Source organism: Elaeis guineensis, chromosome 10 (genome assembly GCF_000442705.2).
Source record: "Elaeis guineensis isolate ETL-2024a chromosome 10, EG11, whole genome shotgun sequence".
Lineage (NCBI taxonomy): Eukaryota > Viridiplantae > Streptophyta > Magnoliopsida > Arecales > Arecaceae > Elaeis > Elaeis guineensis.
The window spans coordinates 41,918,203-41,936,955 of NC_026002.2; the positions used below are offsets into that span (position 1 = coordinate 41,918,203).

Below are 18,753 nucleotides of genomic sequence, written 5' to 3' on the forward strand. Positions count from 1 at the left end.
GTCTTCTACTACCACCGGTCCCTCTGCTTCTTGCCTCTCCTGCTGCATCGGTACTGACTGTAGCTGAGGCAGAAGGAATGGTTGATGAGGAAAAGGAGATGACTGTTGAGCCCTTGAAGGTCGACGTTGAGGTGCTCCCCTACGGATAAAGTAATTCAACCTCTCCTGCCTGACAAGCCTCTCGATCTCATCTCGGAGCTGAATGCAATCTTTAGTGTCGTGACCGTGGTCACGATGGTAGAAGTAATATTTACTCGGATTGCGATGGTGCTCTGACCTCATCCATAACTTTGGAGGCTGAGATAGCTCGGCTCGTACCTCCATCAATATCTCCCCCATAGAAATAGTCAAAGGTGTGTAGTTAGTATAATACCTTGGAGGTGAGGGTTGTCGATCCCTTCTCTGAGGACTCTGAGATGTCGATCCCTTCTCTGAAGACTCTGAGATCGATAATTCCGACCCCCATTTTTTCACCTCTAGGATGGGGACCGAGAGTGCTGGTAGGTTCTCCCCTCCCAACTTGAAGAGCGCTCCTTATTCCTTTCTGCCATAATAGAACTGGTGGGGGTATCCTCTACAAAAACCTCCTCCGTGTGGATGTACTTCTCCACACAGGCAAGCATATCAAAAAAATCTCAAGGATAAGTCTTAATCAATGATTTTGTTAAGTCATTCTTCAGCAGATCACTTATCATGGCAGCCATCACGATCGACTGATCCAGATTGCGAACCTCTAAAGTTGCCATGTTGAAATGGTTGACAAAGATGCGAATTGACTCCCCCTCCTTCTGGTTGATGGTATGAAGGTAGTCGGACCGCTTCTACTGTCATCAGCTACTGACAAAATGACCGACAAAAGATCGGCACAGCTTTTAGAAAGAGTGGATGGAAGCTAGCTTCAGGCTCGAATACCATTGTTGAGCTGCCCTTTTAAGGGTAGTAGAGAACACTCGATAGAGGATGACATCTATAGCTCCTTGAAAGAGCATTGCCGTCTTGAATGTCTCTAGGTTGTTAATGGGGTCGGCAGTCCCGTCGTAGGTATCAAATTGCGGCACCTTGAAGTGCCGAGGGAATGGCTCTTGCACTATCCTCGGAACAAAGGGTGGCTTACTATTGAATCCATCATAGGGCTACATCGAGAAAGTATTGTTGAGGACGGCATCAATCCGCTTATCGATTTTCTGGAACCATCTCTCTACAGCAAGATTGCGGACGGTGCAGGCCTCTGAATGCTGAGGAGAATGGCGATCAAGGGTTGAACCATGCCCTGATCGTGGGCTAAGAGATCACCGCCTGACCGGTTGCTGGGCCCTAGGATGGCTCTGGTAGGTCTGCCTCCTTTCCGGATTTTAAGGACGCACACGTGGCTTCAGTTGTTGTAGCGGCTAAGAAGCCGAGTGCGAAGTCGAATTTGCTGGGGGCACCACTGTGGGAGGCGCTGGTGGCACTACCAAAAAAATCACTAGCTGTATCGCTGAAGGAGGTGCAAGGGTAGCTTGAGCAGGCTGTGGCACCATTGCAGGAGATGCAAGAATAGTCTGGACCACTTGAATATTGATTGTCAAATTTTGGACCTATTGGAAGAGTAGGTTGAACTGGTCCGCCATGACTAGTGCTGGTTGGGTTGGCGGAGTCTTTATCGTCGGTTGCTGTGCCTGCCTGTTGGCCTGGCTCTCCATCTGACGGAAGGTGGCGATGTTGGAGATTCGGGATGATACTCGCTTTGGTGGCGTAATGAAGATTGGCCCTTCTTCTATCTGTTGATGTTCGTTTTTGTCTAGGTTGGAAGGCGGATAACTAAGCCTTGCATAGGGATGCTGGAGTGATCTGTAAAATAAATCCAAATCGGAGGCTTTCACTCCGATGAAAATTCTCTGACACTCAAGTCAGAAATTAGAGAACAAAGGAGCAACAATGGGTTCTTTGAGAGGGATTGCTTATCTTGATCCTCGGAGCTTTGGTTGTTTATATATAATGACATCGAATAGCTGATCGAACAACTGTGAAATTATGCAATCTCAAGATTGCAGCGTCGTTAAACATGCCATTGTGGGAGAGATATTTTAGTCCTTAATCACTTTCGTGAAATTAGGAGAGGTGGTTATCTCTGAACTTATCCACTTAGGGTAGACGACTGCTGCACGTGTCAGGAGACTCATTGATCGAGATAACGGAGGCAGCTCACATGCTGAACAGGCCACGCAGTAGATAGGATGTAGGTAGCTCAGCTCTGTATGTCTTAGCTCTGTGCTTAGGTCGGTAGCCACAGTGATAGCTCGGTGGCTTGAGGTATGCCTTGATAACACACAGATTTAAGATACCCATGATACCACCGTAACACAACTCATATCCATTAATAAATTAAGCATAATCATTTCTCTAAGAACATAGATTACTTCTACTGGATAGTAAAAATTTTTTGTTTATGTTGTAGAGCCTAATATGACAAATATAAGACCATAAGATTTCGGTTGATGCATGATATGAAATCAAAGACTTCCAATACTACATCTAAGGAGTGGTCGTGGGGCCAAGTAGGGATCTCCTCTTCTATCACCTACATCTTGCTTTTCATTATGCATTGTTCCATAAAATATGACATTACATGCATGTATACATATCGCCATACCTACTAGGAGTTGTAGATGGAGGCACACGTTCCGTGGACCTTAGTCAGTGTAATCTGCATAAAATGGGAACCACATATTCCATCCTCCCAAATGGATCCTCCAAATAACTCATACAAAATTGAATATTGAGCAAGGAAAAGTGTGACAATCATCATGGAGATGCAAATTTTGCCCACACAAACATTTAAGTTGACTTAGCCTTCTTTATTTATTCATACATACATCTCGTATTTGGACCATGTATTGTACTACTACCTCACAAATGGTGGCCGTGCATTGAACCTAAAGTTTTTTTTTTTTTTTCTAATACAATCGGACAGTCAAATCATTTTGGTGTGAGTACAATTCAAAAAGTGAGAATACAAAATATCTTTTAAGATCGAGGGACAATCCTCATCTAGACATCGGATCCAATCTCGAATGTGCTCAACAACAAATGAAACAATCCAATCTGTAGTATTGTTCGTCTTCCAAAAAATATGTCGAACAATCGTCGTGATGGAATGACGAAGGGACCTACACATATCGTAGAGAAGTAGATGAATACCCAGATACTTCTTCTCATTCTAGATTCAATCGATGACTGTGGCGAAGTCACTCTCAATGAAAATCCTCTCCGCTCATAGCTCCTGTCTAAATAATATTTGTCCAAGTGGCATAAAGTTTCATTCTAAAAATGGATGGCTCAAAAAATGTAAGCTCTCCGCAGCTAACAGCTTAGCATCCGGACCACAGATGATATAATCTGAACCATTTCTGTCATGACCTAAAGTTCGGTTAGGATTAGTAACTCAAGTGCCACCAACATCAAATTTTGCCATGAATCATGACTTTTGTGACGAGCCCTACCGTGGAATGGCCCAAGTGGTACACCCCGATTGATCCCGATCAAATTCCAGCCGTTGATTCCTCCCCCAACTCCCCCGCCCGTTCCGAACGGCCCTCCAAAACCCCCAACTCTTCTCCCTTCTCTTCCCGACGGCGCACCATGAGACCACCTCCTCCTCTCCCAAGAAAACCTGGCCGGTCCTTATCTTGCTCCCGCGCCTTATCTTGCTCCAGCTCCGCGGCCACCGACGACACCCACCTGCTCCGCCGCAACCTCTCCCTCCTCCTATCCCGCCCCTCCATAGACGCCGACCTCTGCCGGGAGACCCTCGCCCGCCTCTCCCCCCGCCGCCTCGACATCCTCCTTCTCGATCTCCGGCCGGCGATCAGGCCCCGCCCCGCCCTCCGCTTCTTCTCCTTCGCCTCCGAACGCTGCGGCTTCTGCTTCACTCCCCGATCCTACTCCATCCTCGTCCACGCCCTCCTCCGATCCAACCTCGCGGCCGCCGCCCGCCTCCTCCTCATCCGCCTCATCGGTGGCGGAACCAGTGGGAGTCTCCCGGTCCTTCTCGACGATCCCAGTCGCCGGTTCCCCGAGATCGTTCGCGCCCTCGCCGAGACTGTTTCCGCCGACGAGACGCCATCTGGCGCTCTCGATACCCTGGTCCACGTGTGCTGCACCCAGTTCCGATGCGACGGCCCGAAGCTCGCCGTCATGGCATTCCAGATCCTCGTTGAGCGAGGGCTCTGCCCATCTCTCAAAACCTGTAACTTTTTCCTGTCATCGCTTGCTCGGGCCAATGATTGCAAGAACGCGCGCATGGTGTTCGACAGAATGCGACAGTTTGTTGTTCTGGATGCCTACTCGTACACCCCTGTCATTGACGTTCTCTGCAAGAACCACGAGGTCGATGAAGCGATCACATTGTTTTCAGAGATGGAAAGCGCGGGAATTCGTCCCACAGTCGTTACTTACAATGTGCTGATCGATGGGCTCTGCAAGAAGAGGTGGTTTGATGTGGCCTTTTGCTTCAAGGAGAAGATGGTGAGAAGCTCGGTGAAACCGAGCGTTGTTACATTCAATGTTCTCATCAACGGTTTGGTTAAATGCAATAGGTTTGGAGATGCGGAGTCTGTCCTAAAGGAGATGGACGAGATGAGTATTGCACCAAATGAGTTTATTTATAATACTTTGATTGATGGTCACTGCAGGATGGGGCAGAGTTCAGAGGCTTTGAATTTAAGAGATGAGATGGTGGCGAAAGGGATGGAGCCAAATTCGGTTACTTATAATGCACTTGTAAAAGGCTTGTGCATGGCAGGGGAGATGGAGCAGGCCGAGTATCTACTAGATGAGATGCTGTCAAATGGTATGGAGATAAATGTCGGGCTATTTAATTCTATTATTTTCTGGCTTGTCACAAAGGCATTAAGAGTTGATTCTGCATTGAGGCTTTTCAGGGAGATGTTATTAAGGAATTTAAGACCGAATGATTCTCTAATGACATCAATGATCAAGGGGCTGTGTGAGAATGGGAAGTATTGTCAGGCAATTGATATTTGGTTCAAAATGGTAGAGAAGGGCTTTGGTGTGAACATCATTACTTCAAATGCTTTGATTCATGGGCTCTGTGTGTCAGAGAACATGAAAGAGGCAGTTCGGCTGCTTAGCACAATGCTTGAGAAGGGGTTGGCTTTGGATAGGGTGACATACAATACTTTGATTTCAGGTTATTGCAAAGAAGGGAAAATTGGTGAAGGGTTTAAACTTCGGGACGACATGGTTAAAAGAGGGTTTAAGCCAGATATTATTACCTATAATACCTTAATACATGGATTATGCAATTTGGGTAGGATGGAAGAGACCATCGGGCTTCTTCATGAGCTTAAGAATGAGGGTTTGGTTCCGGATCTTTTCACATTTAGCACAATAATAGATGGTTATTGCCGGGCTAAAGAAGTCCATAAAGCCAAAGTCTACTTGAAGGAGTTGGCTAGTTGGGGTTTAGAGCCAAACAGTGTCATCTATAATTCACTTATTGGTGGTTACTCTAGGGATGGGAAAATTGCAGAGGCTTCTAATCTTCTAGATGAAATGAAGAGTAAAGGCATTGAACCAACTTCTGTGACATACTGTACTCTTATGCATGGCATGTGTGATGTTGGTCGTGTCGAAGAGGCTAAGAATTTTATTGTGAAAATGAAAGAGGATGGTTTGGAATTGAACGTTGTGAGCTATACGACACTTATTGATGGGTATTGTAAGATAGGTCAAATGGATGAAGCAAGCAAAGTCATTGAGGAAATGCATGCTAGTGGGTTAGCCCCAAATAAGGTAACTTACACTATCCTGATGCGTGGATACTGTAACATGGCAAACTACGATGCAGCGGCTAAACTTCTAGATGAAATGCTGGATAATGGTATTGTTCCAGATGCCATCACTTATAACACGTTAATGTCTGGTTTCTGCAAGGAAGGAAGAATGGAAGAGGCTTTTAAGATATCTGATCGTATGACTCAAGAAAATATGGTGTTGGATGAGGTGTCTTACACTACTTTAGTTCATGGAATAACTAAGGAAGCTGCTTCCATATCCAAAGGAGGCATTATCAAGCAGGGAATTGGGCCTTAGCATATTAAGCTATTTTCATGGACAACTGAATCTGACCAACTACCTTCAGAAGAATTCATAGGCATCTAATGCATGCTTTAACATGTGGAGGACTATCCATTTCCCTGGGCTGCAATACAAATGCAAACTTGTGCTTATATTCACCTGCCTTGAGCACTAATTATATTTCAGAGATGGCATTCTTGAAGGCACAGATGGTTGACATTCATGGCCGGCTGATGATTGTGGGCTGACAGGTTCTAATCTTGCTTAAACTGTGGTTTTTGTAGCTCATGGCTTTGCATCACAAGAGTATACATGCATTTAATCATATCATTCTTGTGACCCGATATTCATCTTTCTTTCTAAGCATATCTGTTTTTGCAGGTCGTTTATCGGAGGAACATTTAAAGGTGCATGGATTAAAAATCATAGTCCATATAAGGCATGAAACTTGTCTCATTTTAGATGAATCCTTGTATATTCGTCCAAGTTGTACTCCTGTTTGATTTGCATATGCCCATGATCGGTGTTATTGTTTTTGGGACAAACATACATGGCTAGTTGTTTTGCAGCTAGGCAATATTGCTGTTGTTTATGAGACGTGTTTCTTAAAGTTGTACGAAAACCCCATGCCTCTTTTCCCTGTTTTCTTTTGTATAATGATGCTTCTTTTTCATTTTCCATTATGACCAATTTTATAACCTTGTACCCAACTCTTGTGTTGCGAACATTATATCAAAGATCAGGGTTTTGATCAATTCATTCTGATTGGTTCGCAAACTTTCTGGTATTCCTGATATCACAAGATTGATTCCAACCTATCTTCCACCAGACTATCAAATCAGGGTTGTTAGTGGGTTGAATGTTGGTTGGATCCAACACAATCATAATCCACTTGATCATGAAAATGACTAGAATTCAACTTGTTATTCAGATTTATATTAGATGTATTGATATATTTTTTTTTAAAAAAAATTTCTTGGTTTTGGATCCTCTACCTCTCCTGGTTGCCCGTTCATAGTTTCAGTTAAATGTGAAATGTGGTATGTTTCAAACCCTAAGAATCTTTATAGCGACAATCTTAAATCAAAACAACATGACTGTATATACATATGTGTTGACAAAATTTACAACACAGTCAGCCATCCTTCGAAGACTGCCTTGTTGGGGCAGGACATAGTTAAAGACTTTGTCAAGACTTGTTGGTTCTCTTTCCATGTTATAGAAGCCAGTACATGCCTATGAACCACCTTCATCATATACTATCTAGTGTCTGGTTATCATTCAAGTGATCCTTATTTTTTCCATCTAGAATTAGGAATATGGCAATAATTATGCATCACCATTGTTTGCATCAATAACGATAGTATGATAGACCAAACACTGGGACTTCCAGTTGTACAATGTACAGGTGAATGGAAAATAGTACAGAGAAAAAGCACATTTTAAAAGACAACATGATATTAGAAAGACACCTAGAAACTAAATGGGATAAGACAATATGATTATTTTATTGACCATTTAATGCTAATCAAACACATTCTACTTAAGATTATAATTGTTGAAAACAATTATAACTTTAACACAAGAAGAATTCCAGTTAAGATTTCAATAAGATGCATAAAAATGAATCAACTTTCCAAGGTGATAGAATGCTACCTTTTGTTATCTGCCATGTGATATCTCAGGAAATTTTTTAAGATACAATAGCTGTCTTATGAAAAATTTTAATCATGTGATTTTTTTTCCTTAGTGCATCTGACTTAATTATCTCTTGTAAATATTAACTGAAAATCAATGTTACCTGCAGGGTAATTTTTCCAGCTTAGGATTATGCTGTTCAACTCAAAGAAACCATCAGCCAAGCGTCATAATTGATGTAAAGAAATAAGGTAAATTCCTTTGTTATTTCATATTACTATTTTTTTATGAAGTTGCATTCTGCTTGTGCTTGATTGCATGTACATGCAGCTGGTGTTCTTTAAGGTCTTTTATTAGCGAAAATTAAAAAACACACTACAGTTTCACAGCTCTATAGAAAAATTTGTTATGTGATGTTACATTGCAATTTGACTCGGAGAAGGTTTGATGGTTGGTGTTGGAAACAAATAATCTCAGGCCCATGAAATAAAAATAAAGGAACCTGATCCAAAAAACTAGAAAATCTAGCACCAGGACATGTCTGTACCTTATAGATATGCTTATGTGTGTACGTACGAATATAATGGATAATTAATTGAACAAATTGTTTCATAAATTATAAAATTAATAAAACCTTCACAAATGTTATGTTCGACTTGACTTTTGCTCTTAGAATGGCAAAAAGTTGACATGCACTGGTTGTGACATCACGGTTTAATGATTTTAAGCAACGAGTGTTGGTGTCCATTTTGGGAGTCCAAAGTTTGGAGTGTGTAGGTGACACTGGAGACAAGATGTAACGGATATTTTGTATTCAATAATGAAAATGCATTCTGCTGTCTTAGTTAAGATTTTTCACTTGGAGCAGTTGGATCTAAAAGAAAGTGAAGAAATTAGATTTTGCTGGTGTCTCAAGGTTTTAGTAGGGATTTAGTTTTGCTGGTGTCTCAAGGTTTTGGTAGGGATTTAGTTTTAGAATAAACAGGAGGACTTAGATATAGCCTTTTATTTCTCCAGGATGTACATTATGTTCCTTGGGAGTCGGGAATGTTATATGTGGATTACTTATATCCATCTAGCTGGTAACAGTAAAGAAAAATTATTCAATTATATTTGCAATACCACATCAGCTATTTACCATCATCTCTCAGATTTAGACAAGATACTGGTTGGCTGGGAAGATGTTGAATCATCTGTGGTGCTTCAGAGGTGGCTTACCTGCCAACCTTGGATGGCTCGTTGGGGTGAGAGATCATGCAGGCCCTCTGCAGTAAAATGCAAATCTTATTATAATGTGATATTATTCTACCACAAAACACCATTCAGATGTATCTCGTTGAGAGTGGTTCCCATCATGCAGCTTGCTAACCAGGCTCCTTATGACAGGGCATGGCTGCTGCAAGCCTGGGATCCTCTTATTGTATGAGCATGGTGAATGATAGGAAGATGCAATATTCTGGGAATCTGGATCATCATTTCTTCTTCAGACATCCTGCAAAAATGGGTTTGGTGCCATCTGTATGCATTGCTAGCTTTTTCGAGCAAGCTGCCACAACTAGCAATCTTGAAGCACATTACATGATGGCTCTGTGATTTGAAGGCTTATATCTCTGGCAATGGAGACAAACAAAGGTTTTACAGTTTTATTTGATTTAACTAATCTGTCATTCTTTTATATTCTTTTACATGCTAATTCCTGATCAATAAAGGCCATATATTGATTTTGGTCAGTTTTGAATTCAATTGATTCATGTAAGTGTCGAATCCTAACTTGTAACCAGTTATGGAAACATACTTGCAAACATAGTATGAAGCAAAATTGATTTTATAAATTCCTTTACTACAAGCAAATCGGCAGTTGTAACTCGATGTTAAATGTGCTGACCGAGAGTCCCAGCAACAATCCAGATATTCAGTTCCATGTTATTTTCCTAATGTCACCTAAATCCATCATTTTGTATTGAGAACACTATCAGGTTTCACTGCAGAGACGTACTAGGATCCAAGAAGCGGCCATTTCTGCTAAGAGGTTAGAATTGGAAACCAACCACGTCTTCTCGTCTTATGAGTTATGATCAAAGTTGTTCATCATTGCATCACGCCATATCCAGGGATGAGACTCTGAATTTTTACTGCCTGCCCATTGAAAAGGTAAAATGCCAGTGCTTCCTTTACTCTAGTCCACTGTTTTTAAAAGCAAAATAATCTTGATTTTAATGGTGTGATCCCTCAGCAAAGCATTAGAAAGTGATTTGAGGGACAAGATACTGAGCCGAAGTAACATAAAGGTTCATCTTCACACCTTCTTATCTTGGCTAACTGATACGGATACACTGAACCTACAAGTTGCATGACTTGTTACATAAATTTATGCTTTTCTACTTCTGGATGAACCGTGCATCTTTGGATCGTTTTAACTAGCCTACGGGTTTGAGCCCTCGTGAAGATAGTCGCAATTGTAAAGTGGATATCTTTTTACCTGGCATACTGCTTGTAAATAAAATTGTATCTATTATGAAGATCTTTTTCCTATGTATCACATTCTCCTGAAGTTCCTTTCTTATTGTGGTATAATATGATGTGTTGATTTTTGGACAAATAGATTCCAAAATATGCTTTTTTTTAATGCATATTTTAAACCTTAATATCATATTTAATGGTTTAGATTATTATTTTGCAACTAGGTGATTGAATTTGACTATGGATGTAAATTCTCTCTTCACTCCTTTTGCCTTGTGTATATTATACTAGCCCCCATTTTATCAGTTTTCTTGAGAAAAAAAAATGAAACACCCATTTTTAAGAATTTGATTTTTTTTAACAAATTTCAATTTTATGATGTTATTATTCTACAGCCTTCTGGTTTAGTTCTTCCATTTAAATAAGCAAACATCATTTCTAGCAATATTGTGAATGTCGTAGCCTCAGAAGAAAATAAAAACGATATTGTGGATGTCCACGGAAATGCTTGCTGCCTGTTTATGGGACAACCGTGACACCTCATGAAAAGAAAAATGTGCTTCCTTTGCTTTTCAATTGTAACTTTTTATGGACTCACCTAATATCATAAGCTAATGCGAAAGGTGATGCCAACTTACAGGTCCAACAATCCATCGAGCTAGTGGTGCTCGGTTTCTAATATAATATTCTGTAATGAACGGCATGAAACTCACACTATTGTATCCAAAAGATAGGTATTTCTGAGTCCGCTCTGAATGTGGGCAGATTGTTAAGGAAATATCAGTGATGGTAAGAAAAAATCAAATGACAGGCTTAGTTTAGTTCAACTGATAGTTTTGGATTTATCAACTGTGATATCGATCAATTTTGTGATTCCAAATTAATAGTTTTATTGTGCAAGTCGTGAGTTAGATAAAATAATAGTAATAAGAACTATGCAGTATAGCTTCATTCAAAAATTAAATTATATTTAAATAATTATAAAATAAAATAAAAAATAGATTTGAAAAGAATTTTGATTTTGATCATTTTTTTTTTAATAAAAAAGATCTAATCCATTTGGGAGATGAATAATCTGATATTATCTTTTACTTATTTTTTTAATTCATTAGATCCAGTACATTAATAAATGGTTACATGATATTTCGAACGAGAAGCAAAAAAAAATATTCTACGACATATCGAAAACGATCCATTTAAAAACTTAAACCTTCTCTTTCATTTTTATTTTTTTTAGGGGGTCCAACTTGATTCAAAGATGAACAACTTCGATTATCCTTTTATGTTCTATATTCATCATAATTAATCAAATTAACCAACGCAAATATTAGCCCCAGTTAGCTTTTCAGATTTAAATAGCGCAATAAGTAAAAGATTCCATGCGGCCGGTCGCCCACCTAGTGATATCATAACGTAAATCCCAGCAGAATTTACTGGTCTCTTATGGAACAAAATATAGGGTGCATCTTATTGTTTCAAATTCAGATTTAAATTGATAAAGATTTAATATTAAAAAGAAAACATGGTTCTTGAACCTGCATGCCGATCTTTTTATTCGTCCATCTTTAACACTTCTTAAATTTGTTGTGAGTGCCAAACAGGGAACGTAGGTTGGCTCTTCTGGTCGTACCCAAACCATAGATTTAAAGGTGAAAATCAGGAAAGAGATAAACTAGGGATTACATGCAATGCCAATGCACTTGATGCTATAGTATATAGTGACGAGTGCACTCTACCAGATGGCTCTGGAACTTCATCCCCAAATAGACATAAGTATACATCTAAGAAAATGTAAGTGAATCTATCAATGTACAATTAGAAATTCCCATGTAGATAAACCAAGCATTGCAATAATAATGATGAAGAAGAATCAAACATACTGTATCAATCTAAAGGCTAGCTCCGGCAAAAATTTGAGTTCTTAAACAAAAGGCTGTGGAGATACCATTAGACCTTGTCTAGAACAAATGAAACAACAGCTTTTAGCTCCATATAACAAAAAGGGAAGAAACTCAAGCAGCAACATCATGCGACATCACGGATGGTAATATTTCTTAATTTTCAGAGGAACGTATTTCTCCACAATATACATAGACCCCAACAAGATGTCTCTCTTTTTAAGTCAAAATCTACCCAGGATTGGTGTCCTCGGCATTGTTGCTCTCCACCATCCTTCATAAACACAAGTTGAGCTAACTCTTATAATAGAACGTAATTTTCCCTAGACGATTCAAGGCAACAAAACCGTAACAGCATTTCCTAGTCTCCTCTTCACCTCATCCATGGTGCTTCCATCCGCTCTCTAGCATTCTGTCAAAGCAACCAGCCTTCATTTGGAACATTAATGCACTGAAAAGGGCTGCAATATGAAAAACTGTGAGTGACTAAGATTATTACCACGGAATGGAGGTGTTGGGATAATTGAAAATTAAGTCTAATAGAGATAATTAAATCATAAAAACATAAAGCTGCAAATATGGCAATACCTAGCTAATAGTAGCATCAATCAAACTATCATGATGTCACAGGCAGGAATGTTCAATTGGCATGTAACTAGCCAATGCGTATGTGTATATAAAAACTCTTGACTTGTGAATGGAACCCCTACTCAGGATTTTGAGCTCACAAGATAACCCAGTACCATAGATAATGGGCATAGTTAAATAAGTGCACTTAAGCCTAACAGTGGTGGACTTGGTCCATTTCAGGTTGGACTTGGTTTTGAACCCCAATGTACAAGCAAACATTTGGAACCTCGATGTACAAGCAAACATGCATAATCATATTTAGTGTATAATAGTAACTACAAAGGTATATCCAATGCATATGTGATATATAACACCTCGACTTGTGAGTGGAGCCCCTAGTCAGGATTGAGCTCACAAGATAACCCAATACCATAAGAAATGGGCATAGTTAAAATAAGTGAACTAACATCTAACGGTGGTGGACTTGGTCCATTTCACATTGGACTTGGTTTCGAACCTAATTGTACAAGCAAACATGCATAATCGTATTTAAAGTATAAAGATAACTCCGAAAGTATATACAAAAAAATTCATTGTATTATTAAATACTTTTCTTCTAATAAGCATTCATAACTTCAAATTCAGCCCTTCACCAATCACCAACCTCACTAGAAAAACAGTAAGAGGCCCCATCCTAAATATTTATCAATATATTTATGACAACTGTATCTACACAAAAGCTTATGCATTATAAACGAATATCAACTGCTGAACTGGAAAGAGGAATAGGGTCCAAGGGGCGAGACCAAGGATAAATATTGCGAACATATGCAAATGATAATGACTCAAACTAGCACTTGGTGTAACCTCGGTACTCAATAATTCTTGTCAATTGACCAGAAAAAAGGGTACCTGATCAATTAAATAGAGCATGTAGATAACTAGCTCCCAAATGTGATAGCGATAATGCCAAATTTTGGAACCTTGTTATGTGAGGTTACTCTCCTTTTTTTTTCCCAAAAAAAACTTATGTAAGGTTACTTGAAACCTTGTCTTGTCTAGAATGCATGAACATGCACAACACTAGCACATCCCCTTATGTTTACCAAGAACTACCGTCAGAACCAGATGAAACAATGATATGAAGGATGCAATGGATAATCACGGGTGAAATGCAAGACTACCTCCACAAACATGAAATGGGTCCAGAAACAGCACAATCATAAAGATGAGATGACAAATACCAGAAACATTTCAGCCCATAGTAAACAGTGACTTCTCCACAAAGAACCCTGCTTCTATGTTCCGTTGCTTATAAAAACATTAACAACTAATGAAGAATGATAACCAAGAGGATCTCAATGAAGCTGACACAATTAATGACAGAATGTCCTGCCAATATGACACGAATGAAAATGCATTACATGACTATATGCATAGCAATGCTCCACCAAAATCATGCCAAACCAAAAAAATATTTCAACACCATTTCGAGTTGGAAGGCAACATGAAACTCCTTCCAATCTACATTCTATCCACAAACAGTGTACATGTGGGATCCAAATCAACAACAACAACAACAACCACAACAATGTTAATACCAGTGAGTATGCTGACACTGGGTTTCCCTTTGCTACAACTGGCAAATAATCAAAGAGTTTGGTGTGAACTCACAAACTTACAGGATACCAAAACCAGATAGAGAAGACCATGATTCTAAAAGATCAGAACTTGCGGGGATTGAGTTTTCTCTTATATTTAGCCATTGAGTATCAAATATCTAAGAGAGAAAAAATCCTTTCAATTAAGCACACATTTGACTAAATGTTATGCAAATCCAATGCAAACTCTCAAAAACAAAATGTCAGAATTACTTCCAAGCACGAAACACTGACAGAGGCACTGCAAGTTGAAATCAACACTTCATGATGCACAACCCAAGCTCCAGTCATCTATATTCTATCAGCATGCACACACACCCACATGCACATACACACCAAGAAAGCAAAAAAACAAACAGACAAAGAGATAGACTTTTCTGCTGTTCTTGCAAAACCTACAATACTGAGGACTTAAGATGTGCAGCAGATATAATTCAAGGTTTCTTTTAGTTATGAAAGCAGCCAGCAGCAACCATAATACCCCAAAAGAAGGATCATAAAGACTCCAGGTTAAAATGTTGTAAAAGGCAATTAACAGTATCATTGCAATAAGGAAGTATCTAAAAGTTAACACCTGTTCAAGAACATCATTCTCTATGGCTGGTTAAAAGCCATAAATAATATAAAAAGCAACAGCACTTGGTCACGATACAGTTAAATATTTTAACAAATAAAATTTAGAAAAATATTAATTAATACTAACTATGCATATATAAATAATGCATATGGTAATACTTAGAGATATTAGTTTTCATGACTACCAATGTGCAAACATCTGTAAACTAGGAAATGACATGAAGTATCAAGCATAATATGGAGGGATGGATGTTGCTGCTGCATCACAAAGAATAAAATGACAAAGAAGACAGATTAAGATGAATAACAAGTGGTCACTTTTGAATTTCTATCTAATTGTTTGAGAAAATAAGTAGAAAATAAGATAAAATGATGAAAGGAGGGAGAAGAAGTGAGAAAAGGAGATTTTTTTTTCTTTTTTGTTTTTTTTTTTTTGGGGGATGGGGGGGTGCCCTTTATTAAGAGACCAGGAATACATCTTGTAGGAGATTCAGCTTCTAATTTCATCAAGGTGATCCTTTTCAAGTCTAAAACACAACTCCCCAAGCAATTTCCCGAAATCAAGGATTTATTCTAATTGATGCACAACCAACCCAACACAGAGCGTGCCTTTTTTTTTTTTTTTTTTTTTTGCATTTACAGTATTTGAAATGCATAATTCTCCCCCCAAAAAAGTCAACGGATTACACTAGCTGCATCACATATGTTTTACATTATTTTGCTTCCATCTATCTCAATTCCCACTTTTCATGTTGACAATGTAATTCATTGGAAGAGAACTCATTTCTGGTTGTTAACCAACCATTCATTTGTCACTAAATTGATGTCCTTTTATGATTCCCTATGACAGTTTTGAGAAAAGAACTTCTACAAAATTTTGAAGTTGAACAAATTAGAATGTCTATAACATAATATTTGAACTATAACAATGGCATGCAAGATTGTATGGATGGACCAACCAAATATTGAAAATCTGCTACTAAAGCAAACAATTATTTGGATACAAGAACAGAAAACCGAACATTATAAAGAACGTCTGAACAAATGAAACATCAAAAGTAACTATTCATGTAGAAATTGGGGGACTAAAAGAAGATACCAGATTGTGATAAAAGGACTCCAACAGACACAAATCTCATTCCATCCCGGCTAACTTGTTTCGCAATAATGAATTTCGATTTTCCTGCCAAATATGCACAAAAGAAAAGGATGATTGCTAAGGAGAAGTCACCTCGATCACACTAGAAATAATCTTTAATCATGTTTTAATCCATACAAGATACAAAGAACAGTGTCACAGTCAAAACAAAAAATAGTCTGCATTTACCTATCATGATTTTAATCTACATATATCTTTTAGCCAAAATTCATAAAGATTCTTTTTTATCAATCGAAGATTCGATTGCCATCAAATATTCAGCCTTAACCAAGAAGATACGAATGATGATGGCACAGTCAAAGTGAAAGAAAATACTCCACTAGTAACCATTCTTTATTTTAATCTATATATGTTTCGTAAAGGTTTTCCATTACCCAATTAAAGAAGCACCGACATCAAGTAGCCAGCCTTGAGCAAAAACTATCTTGTCTACACAAAGCTGCTTTTGTGAATCAAGATGTGATCCGCCAAATTTTAGAAAGTTTTGTCAGCAGCTCTCAACCCAACATCAATCCTCTATGCGTCTGTTATGAGTTCCTAACTGGGGTAACTTAGGGAGACAAAAATATTTGTCATGCAACCAAGGCAACATAACAGCAAATAGTGAAATCTGCGATGCTAGTTATGCACTTTAAGCTCATGCAACCAAGAAAAAACCCTAGATTCCTTTAGACTTGGAAAGATGCATAACCAAAAATAAAGGGGCAAGATTTGATATGGGAACTGCATAAATTTCGAATAAACAAATTAAACATGCCAACAAACCAAATTCAGATTCAGTCAACCTTAATAAGTCATTTCGTAAAATTAAACTAAAAAAAATAAAAATCTAAAACCATGAGCTACCAAGTATGCTTCTCTTACAGACACAGCATCCCCATAATCCAACAAAGCATGAGTGATTTATAGAACTCCTAAGCACTTAAGAGTATGTACGGATATTTGGTGTGAATGAATTACTTTCAACACAATAAAATAATATATATCAATTCATAGTAGATCAAGGACTTGCGAAAGAAGTACTTTGAATAAAAATTACACAAAGTTCAATTTATTCAATATTGTAGGTACAGAGATCTGTAATCAAAAAGCACAAGGCATTTAGGCGAGAGAGAGAGAGAGAGAGAGAGAGAGAGAGAGAGAGAGCTTACCTGCTCAAGAACCCTAGCTGAGCTCTTCTCCACGAGCCTCGCCAGGCCCTCCACCTTGAGCAGCATCTTCGTATACAAGTCCTCCAACTCGGAGGGGTACTCTGCCGCCCCTGGCCCCACCAGCCGCTCCAATCTCTCCAGCCCGAATCCCTCCGCAGAGGACTCCAGAAGCCGCAGCTCCCTCTCCGCCTCCCGGAGGCTCTCCCCTTTCTTGCATCTCCTCTCCCTCTCCCCTTCCTCGACGCCCTTCGACCAGCACGGCATCCACGGGAACGCCGACTCCGGCGAGAAGGAACTATACTGCCCCCGGAAGGCAGGGCCTACATTGATGACGTCCAGCGATCTCGGCTCGAGGACGCCGCTGCCGCCGGCCGTCGATCGGAACACGAAGGCCCGGTACTCGTGGGTGTGAACCGCATGGTTCGGAGATGGCGAGGAGGAGAGGAGGAGGAAGATGCAGTGCTTCGGAGGGAGATCGGGATGGGGAGAGCGGGGGCGTTCGTCTAGGGTTAGGATTGGGGATTTGTAGAGGGAGAGGGAGACGGCGAACTCGCGCATGGAGGGGCGGACGGGGGAGCGGCGGCGTCCAGAGAACCATCCGAGGAGGGAGCAGCCGGGGGGTCGGTGGTCGGCCGCGGCGAAGGCGCGGCGGATGGCGGGCAGGTCGAGGCGGCCGAGGGCGTCGTATAAACCCATGGGGGAGCCGGAGCAGAAGCTGCCGGTGACCGTGGCCGAAAGGGGGGACGAGCTGGCGGTGGAGGCGGCGGAAGAGGGGTCGTCGTCGTGGAGATCGGGAGGGGGAAGGCGGGTGACGTGGCCGAAGAGGAGACCGTCGACATCGCCAGGAGAGGAGGTGAAGCGATGGATGATGGAGGCCAGGGTGGGGCCAGAGATGGAGATCTTCTCGACGGAGGTATCGTCAGCCATGGCGATCGCAGAGAGAGAGAGAGGGAGAGGGAGAGAGATTTGAGGGTGCTGGGGTGGTGATGGGTATGATCGGAGGCGACGGGGGTAATTGGGGAAGGGCAGTTTTGGGTCTGAACGATTTGACTACGGTTTTAAAACTCGCTGACCCGAGTCAAGACTCGCCCGAGCGGTGTTGGATTAGTCAAAGTTCTGTCCAAAAATCAATGGAGTAATTCTTTCTGCACATTGCACATTGTGCCACAAAAATAAACCATCTTATTTTATTAAGTCATATATATATATTTAATATTTATAATTTTATTTTTTAATTTAAAATTTGTAATAATAAAAATATTTTTTAAAAAAAAATTATGATATTCTGTTACTATATTATAATATCCTATAATTAAGTTATGACATCATATACAATAGAAAATCATATTTTTTTTTAATTTATAAAAAAAATATTTTTATCATTAAAAATTTATAAAATTTTTAAATGATAAAAATATTTTTTTTTTATGACATCTTGTAATCAAATTATGAATTTCTGTTGTGCAGGAAGTCATAATTTGACTGTAGAAAGTCATAATATAGTCATAAGGTAACATAATTTTTTCAAAAGAAAAAAAATATTTTCGTCATTCAAAATT

At 39.7% G+C, this 18,753-nt stretch overlaps 2 protein-coding genes across 8 annotated transcripts; one reads left to right on the top strand and one right to left on the bottom strand.

The window, feature by feature from the left end:
- Positions 1-3,444: 3,444 nt before the first annotated feature.
- LOC105052253 (uncharacterized) lies at positions 3,445-10,282 on the top strand. 5 transcript variants are annotated; one of them, XM_073244371.1, is made up of 5 exons: positions 3,445-6,332; positions 6,463-6,520; positions 7,889-7,970; positions 9,106-9,870; positions 9,953-10,282. In XM_073244371.1, the coding sequence occupies exon 1, from the start codon at positions 3,460-3,462 to the stop codon at positions 6,094-6,096; it is 2,637 nt and encodes an 878-aa protein (XP_073100472.1). In that variant the 5' UTR covers positions 3,445-3,459; the 3' UTR covers positions 6,097-6,332; positions 6,463-6,520; positions 7,889-7,970; positions 9,106-9,870; positions 9,953-10,282. The 5 variants fall into 5 exon arrangements, with proteins under 5 accessions (XP_073100472.1, XP_073100473.1, XP_073100474.1 ...); XM_073244372.1 differs by having other exon boundaries at positions 9,106-9,351; positions 9,696-10,282; XM_073244373.1 differs by having other exon boundaries at positions 9,106-9,351; positions 9,708-10,282.
- A 1,809-nt stretch (positions 10,283-12,091) lies between these two features.
- On the bottom strand, positions 12,092-18,214 carry LOC105052252 (uncharacterized). Of its 3 annotated transcripts, none has more exons than XM_073244591.1 (3): positions 17,195-18,214; positions 15,984-16,067; positions 12,092-12,528 (listed from the first exon to the last, which is right to left on the bottom strand). In XM_073244591.1, exons 1-2 carry the CDS (start codon positions 18,119-18,121, stop codon positions 16,020-16,022), a joined length of 975 nt encoding a protein of 324 aa, XP_073100692.1. In that variant the 5' UTR covers positions 18,122-18,214; the 3' UTR covers positions 12,092-12,528; positions 15,984-16,019. The 3 variants fall into 3 exon arrangements, with proteins under 3 accessions (XP_073100692.1, XP_010931308.1, XP_029122625.1); XM_010933006.4 differs by having other exon boundaries at positions 12,092-12,538; XM_029266792.2 differs by having other exon boundaries at positions 12,092-12,553.
- Between the last annotated feature and the right edge of the window lie 539 nt (positions 18,215-18,753).